This window comes from Orycteropus afer, unplaced genomic scaffold, assembly GCF_000298275.1.
Source record: "Orycteropus afer afer isolate SDZICR_OR568_19922 unplaced genomic scaffold, OryAfe1.0 scaffold00042, whole genome shotgun sequence".
NCBI classification, from domain to species: Eukaryota; Metazoa; Chordata; class Mammalia; order Tubulidentata; family Orycteropodidae; genus Orycteropus; species Orycteropus afer.
In genome coordinates, this window is record NW_006921629.1 from 8,230,322 (window position 1) to 8,237,700 (window position 7,379).

The 7,379-nt window shown below is 38.2% G+C and overlaps 1 protein-coding gene across 1 annotated transcript in view; it reads left to right on the top strand.

Annotated features, from left to right (window-relative positions):
- The window catches only part of EFCAB5 (EF-hand calcium binding domain 5), a 177,094-nt gene extending 170,086 nt beyond the window's left edge, over nucleotides 1-7,008 (top strand). The window contains exon 24 of the mRNA XM_042780486.1: nucleotides 6,815-7,008. Within this exon, the coding sequence (XP_042636420.1) occupies nucleotides 6,815-7,008 (194 nt within the window). The remainder of the gene's footprint in view (nucleotides 1-6,814) is intronic.
- Nucleotides 7,009-7,379: the final 371 nt, after the last annotated feature.

Sequence of the window (7,379 nt, forward strand, 5' to 3'; positions counted from 1 at the left end):
GGACTAATTGTTTCCATGAATCTTTGGTTTTCTTCATTCTTCTTTGCTCTGGATGAGGAGCATCACTGCATCTAGACGACTGCTTGCAAGCTTTTCAGATCCCAGTCACTACTTGCCAAAGTAGGAGATGGAACAATGTTTTGTGTAGTATGTTATGCCAACTGAGCTTGATGTCCTCTGAGACTATGGTCCCGAGCCCACAGGTTCAACTACTTGCTCCCTCTGGGTAGGTGGCTGCATATACACACTTTTAACTATATAACGTTGCATGGATTCTCACTCTATGTGGCAGTCTCACTCACTGCCATCCAGTTGTATCCAACTCATAGCAATATGTGGCAGTAAAAGAACTAATGACGAAGGACAGGAACATTCTGAATTGTTTTGCCCATTTTTACTGATGTCTGTAATCCGCAAATGATTTAATTAATCCAGTGTTAAAACAGAGATCCATGAATGGAGTTTTAATTTAGAGTTTTTAATTTAGAAATATTGAATAATAATCCAGTGTTTCCAGGATAGTGAATTTCCTGTGTGATTAAAAGTTTGATTAAATTAGAACCTATAAAATGTCATAATAAAAACGTTTCTGAATAAATACATCCATGGATACAAGGAGCCCTGGTGACGCAGTGGCTAAGCACTCAGCTGCTAACAGAAAGGTTGGTGTTGGAGAAAGATGTGGCAGTCTGCTTCGTAAAGCTTTACAGCCCTGGAAACCCTACGGCAGTTCTGCTCCTGCAGGGTCATTATGAGTCCGAATCGATTTGATGGCAGAGGGCTTAACAGATTTAGTGGTTAAATCAGCAATTCTTCATAGCTTAAATGTGTTCGGATAACTTATTATAGCCTTTGGCATAGCAAATCAAAAGAGCATTATCTTTTATGATTAGAAAAGAAATAGAAGTAGTCTTGAAAGTCTGTGTGACTGGCTCTGTCGTCCGCCAAGTTACAAAAATCTAGCATTTCTCCACCGCAAGGGGGCAATAGCGCTCAACAGTTAATTGGGAAACGAAACAGCGCCAGGTGCTTTCATTGAAAGAATCGTTACAGTTAATTCAGTCTCTTGTTGGGAAAGGCAGGGAAACAGAAAAAACCGCACAGACAGGTTCGGAGCTCCTGTCCCCGGTAACAGTAAGACAGGAAATAAGAAACAGGGGCTGGCCAAAGAAGGCTACCTCGGAGATAGACAGACAGACAGACAGACACACACACACACACACACACACACACACACACACACGCTCGCACACACGTCCTTTAATCACCGTAGAGATGGCAGGGGGAAAAACAAACAAACAAACTCACTGCCATCGAGTAGATTGGACACATAGAGACCCCCTTTGGGTTTCCCAGGGGGTAAATCTTTAGGGAAGTAGATTGCCCAGTCTTCCTTCCGCAGAGTGGCTGGTGGGTTTGAACTGCCTGCCTGCTGGTTAGCAGTCAAATGCTTTGGGCACTACACTACCACAGCTCTTTAGAGATGGCAGACGTGTTTAATAGAGGCTGCAGATAGATGTCTGTTCCTTTGGACATTTAGATAAGAACACAGTGGCAGGCGTCAATGGAACAGAGAGCTCTTAATGGGGGTTGAGCACGGCAGAATAAAAGCTGTGAGGAGTAACAGAGCTATTACATCTCAGAAAATTAGTTAGGACTGGTTTTAGGAGTGTCCTAGGGTGAACTTTAATTTAGATTCATAATGTTGGAACAATATTAAAGACAAAGTAATCTTTGGGAACCTGTAGCATTTATTTTATAAAGGTTCTAGGAAGTTAATTAATACAAAGAGGGATCAATTATAATAAATTTCCCCTCAATGTTTTAAGTATGTATGTTGACTAGTTTAGTATAGCCCATAAAATGAGATGAAGTGGTATTGTTAATGTTAATGGCTCTCATTCCCGCCATCTGTTTTTGTTTTAATTCATAATTGTCACTAATGTTCCTGACCTATAATCTGGAAAGACTTTCAGTATTTGAAAAACCTAATTTAATTATTCCATAGTTTAATGTTGTTTAAATTCAGCATTGAACACTTACAATTGAATGAGAAAAGACAGTGCATGTGTGTGTGTGTCAAAAGAGAGAGAATTTTAGAAAATTAATTGTACTCACCTTTTGAAGTCAGCCTCATATAAAAATTGAGACTTATGAGTATTTTCTATGACTTCCCTATTCCATATTATACCTTTTGCTGTAATAATACCTGCAAAACCATAGGAAGGCTAAACCTAGTTCAGAAAACCCTGTTCCTTCCTGTTGCTGGAAGACCCCAAAATCAAAACCCACTGCCATCCAGTCAATTCTGACTCATAGCAAACCCCATTGGGTTTGCAAGGCTGTGAATCTCAACTCACAGCAACCCCTCCTTGGGTTTCTGAGGTGGTGTCTATGGAAATACATTGCCCAGTCTTCCTTCTGAGGAGTGGCTGGTGGGTTTGAACCACCAGCCTTCTGATTAGTAGTCAAATGCCTTAGGCAGTTATGCTACCAGAGTTCCTTCAGTTTTCTAGTGCATATAAAAGTTATGTTTACAGTATAGTGTTGTCTGTTAAGTATGCAATAGCATTATAGGAAAGTTTGAAATATTGGGAGAATTACCAAAATGTGACAGACAGGAAGTTGAAAAATGCTGTTGAAAAAATGGCACTGATAGACTTACTAGATACAGGTTGCTGCAAACGTTCAATTTGTGGAAAAAAATGCAGTTATCTACAAAACACAGTAAAATAAGAAGTGCCTGTATTTTGTTTTGTAAACAGAAAACCAAACCCACTGCTATCGAGTCAATTCCGACTCACAGCAACCCCACTGGGTTTCTGAGGTGGTAAATCTTTACGGAAGTAGATTGCCCAGTCTTCCTTCATTGGAGTGGCTGGTGAGTTTGAACCACCAACCTTCTGATTAGCAGTCAAATGCCTTAGGCACCGCACCACCAGAGCTCCTTATTCTGTTTTGTAGACAGGAGTAATTCTAATAGATATCCATGAGTGACATAATTGTCATTATTGTTACTGAGCTATTATATGGAAGCCTTTTGATACTTTAACTTCTTATTCAATTATAATTTAATGTTCATTTCATTCAAATCAGTAATAATTTATTGGTCTAGGGACTGTGTTAGACAGTGGGAGTAACAAAAATGAATAAAACATAGACCTGGAGGAGGGAGCCCCTGAAAAAAAGGACGTAATTTGTATCTTTTGAGCATCTACTCTGTGACAGATCTTTGCATATCTTTTCTTATTAATCCTCATAACAACTCTGAGGCTCAGTGATTAAGTGTCTTGTTCAAGATCACAAAACCAGTTGGGATAGAGCCAAGATTAAAACCCAGATTGGTCCAACTCTAAAGTATGTAATTTTATCTTAACATTATTTAGTCATTGACTCCTGGGAAAAAATAACTTTTACCAATGACAACTTAACAGTTTGCTGTTTAACAAACTAAATGTACAATGATGTGGTTGTGTATTTTAAAATATTTTTTAATTAGGGAATATTTCAAATATAGATGTATAGAGATTAACACTTGTGTAGTCATTACCAACCTATATTCTATATCTAATCTTAACATTATGCCATATTCAAACCATTTTTTAAATAAATAAATAAAACATTATAGGAACAGTTGAGGCTTTCTACCCTGCCAATCCCATTCTCTTTCCTCCCTTCCTAGAGAGAATACTATTATAAATTTGATGTTTGTCAGTTTCATGCATGATATTTTACTTTACTTTTACTACATGCTTATGACTCCATATTGAGAAAGACCATATTAAGGCACCAACCACCAAAGCCAAAAAATTAGGAAATTGAAGATTTTTACCAACTTCTGTAGTCTGAAATTGACCAAACATGCAATCAGGATGTGTTAATTATCACTGGTGACTGGAATGCAAAAGTTGGAAACAAAGAAGAACCACTGGTAGTTGGAAAATATGGTCTTGGTGATGGAAATGACACTGAAGATCGTACAATAGAATTTTGCAAGACCAACAACTTATTCATTGCAAATACCTTTTTTCAACAACACAAATGATGGCTATACATGTGGACTTCACCAGACGGAGTACACAGGAATCAGATTGAATACATCTGTGGCAAGAGGCAATAGAGAAGCTCAGTATCTTCAGCCAAAACAAGACCAGGAACTGATTGTGGAACAGACCATTAACTGCTCATGTACAAGTTCAAGTTGAAGCTGAAGATGATTAAAAGAAGTCCACAAGAGCCAAAATATGACCTTGATTATATCCCTCTGAAATTTAGAGACCATCTAAAGAATAGATTGGATGCATTGAACACCAATGGCCAAAAACCAGAGAAACTGTGGGATAACATCAAGAACATCATCCATGAAGGAATCAAAAGGTCATTAAAAAGACAGGAAAGGAAGAAAAGACCAAAATGGATGACAGAAGAGACTCTAAAACTTGCCCTTGAATGGAGAGCAACTAAAGCAAATGGAAGAATTGACAGGATAAAAGAGCTGAACAGAAGATTTCAAAGAGCAGCTCAAAAAGAAAAAGTTATTATAATGAAATGTGCAAAGAGCTGGAGTTACAAAACCAAAAGGGAAGAACATGCTCAGCACTTCCCATGCTGAAAGAACTCAAGAAAAATTTAAGCCTCGAGTTGCAATACTGAAAGATTCCATGGGCGATATGTTGAATGATGCAGGAAACATCAAAAGAAAATGGATAGGATACACAGAGTCACTATAATAAAAAGAATTGGTAGATGATCATCCATTTCAGGAGGTGGCATATGATCAAGAACCAATGGTATTGAAGGAAGATGTCAAAGCTGCACTAGAGGAATTGGCAAAAAACTAGGCTCCGGGAATTGATGGAATACCCGTTGAGATGTTTCAACAAACAGATGCCACACTGGAGGCACTCTTGGCTATGCCAAGAGATTTGGAAGACAGTTAGCTGGCCAACTGACTGGAAGAGATCCATATTTGTACCCATTCCAAAGAAATGTGATCCCACAGTATGTGGAAATTATCTAACAATATCATTGATATCACATGCAAGTAAAATCTTACTGAAGATAATTCAAAAACAGTTGCAGCAGTATATTGACAGAGAACTTCCAGAAATGCAAGCTGGATTCAGAAGGGGACTTGGAGCGAGGGACATCATAGCTGATGTCAGACGGATTTTGGCTCAAAGTAAAGAATTTCAGAAAGATGTTTACTTGTGTTTTATTGACTATGAAAAGGCATTCAATTGTGTGGATCATAACAAATTCTGAATAACATTGAGAAGAATGGGAATTCTAGAACACTTAATTGTACTCATAAGGAACCTGTATACAGACCAGGAGGCTGTCATTCGAACCAAACAAGGGGATACTGCACAGTTGAAAATCAGGAAGGGAGTGCGCCAGGATTGTATCCTTTCACCATACTTATTCAATCTGTATGCTGAGCAAATAATCCGAGAAGCTGGACTATATGAATAAGAACGTGGCATCAGGATTGGAGGAAGGCTTATTAACAACCTGTGATATGCAGACAACACAATCTTGCTTGCTGAAAGTGAGGATGGCTTAGAGCAGTTACTGATGAAGATTAAAGACTAGAATCTACAGTATGGATTACACCTCAATATAAAGAAAACAAAAATCCTCACAACTGGACCAATAAGCAGCATCACAGTAGATGGAGAAAAGATTGAAGTTGTCAAGAGTTCATATTACTTGGTTTTACCATCAACACCAATGGAATCATCAGTTAAGACATCAAAAGATGTATCGCACTGGGAAAATCTGTTGCAAAAGACCTCTTTCAAGCACTGAAGAGCAAAGATATCTCCTTGAAGACTAAGGTGCACCTAACCCAAGCCATGGTATTTTCAATCACCACATATGTACGTGAGAGCTGGACAATGAATAAGGAAGACTGAAGAAGAGTTGATGCTTTTGAGTTGTGTTAGCAAAGAATGCTGAAAGTACTGTGGACTGCTAAAAGAACTAACAATCTGTCCTGGAAGAAGTGCAGCTGGAATGCTCCTTGGAAGTGAGGATGACCAGACATCGCCTCACCTACTTTAGTCATATTGTCAGAAGGGACCCTTCTCTGGAGATGGATGCCATGCTTGGTCAAGTGGAGGATTAGCAAAAGAGGGGAAGGCCCTCAACAAGATGGATTGACACGGCAGCTGCAGCAATGGGCTCAGATGTAGTAGGGGTTGTGAGGCTGGCACTAGACCAGGAAGTGTTTCGTTTCTTGTAAATAAGGTCACTGTGAGTAGGAGATGACTTGATGGCACCTAACAACAACAATGAATCCATAAATGATATTTTTTAGGTTTTTAAACTTTTTCAATTGTATTTGTATTATTCTACAACTTAATTTTTGTGTTCAACAATGTATTTTTGAGACTCATCCATAGTGATATATGTAGCTCTATTCCATTAAAAGGGATTCTGGTGGTGCTATGGTTAAAGCATTTGGCAGCTAGCCCAAAAGGTAAGCGGTTCAAACCCACCCGCTGCTTCATGGGAGAAAGATAAGGCAGTCTCCTTCCATAAAGATTTACAGCCATAGAGGCCACTATGAGTCCAAGTCGACTCGACAGCAGTGAGTTTGGTTTTGAGTTTTTGAGTGTATCCCATTACATGAATATACCAAAACTTATCTATTTCCCTGCAATTACACACTTAAATAAGAACTTGCTATGTTTTTGACTGAAAATATATCTGAGAAAATTTAATCAGAACATTGAAATATTTTAATAATGATAAGATATATAACATAATAACAAAACTATCCCTCTTTTTTTTTTTTTTCTTGGTGCAGATCACTCCCGAATCGAAGTGTGGAATTTCGGTAATATTGTCATCGAATACCTGTACCATTGGGCACACATCTGTTCAGTTCTGATACAGCTGAGCAAAAATATAAATAGTACTATTACACCTCCATTACCCTCCAAGACTGATTCCTATATATATGCAAAATTGCCAGGAGAAACCTTGCTAGGGGAATCCTAATGGAGTGGATACTGCAATTAGGATGCGTTTGTCATGTTTAGTTTTGTTGTTCACTATAAAATATTTTCAATTGGAAAAGAGTGCCATACAGACATATTATACTCCTGGATATTTACTTCAGCACTTTCTAACACCAAAAGTGCTATCTGAGAAGAAATTTGATCTAAACATTACCTAGTTAAGGCAGCCATAACCTAGTGTACCTAGAACATGTTTAAAAGTTGCCTTTGACTTTGAACTTTGTATCTGTCATAGGACTACTTGGTTGATTGGATAGAGTTATTTTAATTCTTTTCTAAGGTATAAGACAAAAGAACAGGAGAGAGAAGACTGAGGATTTAGGGGAGGGGATATGGCAGTTTTTACACTAA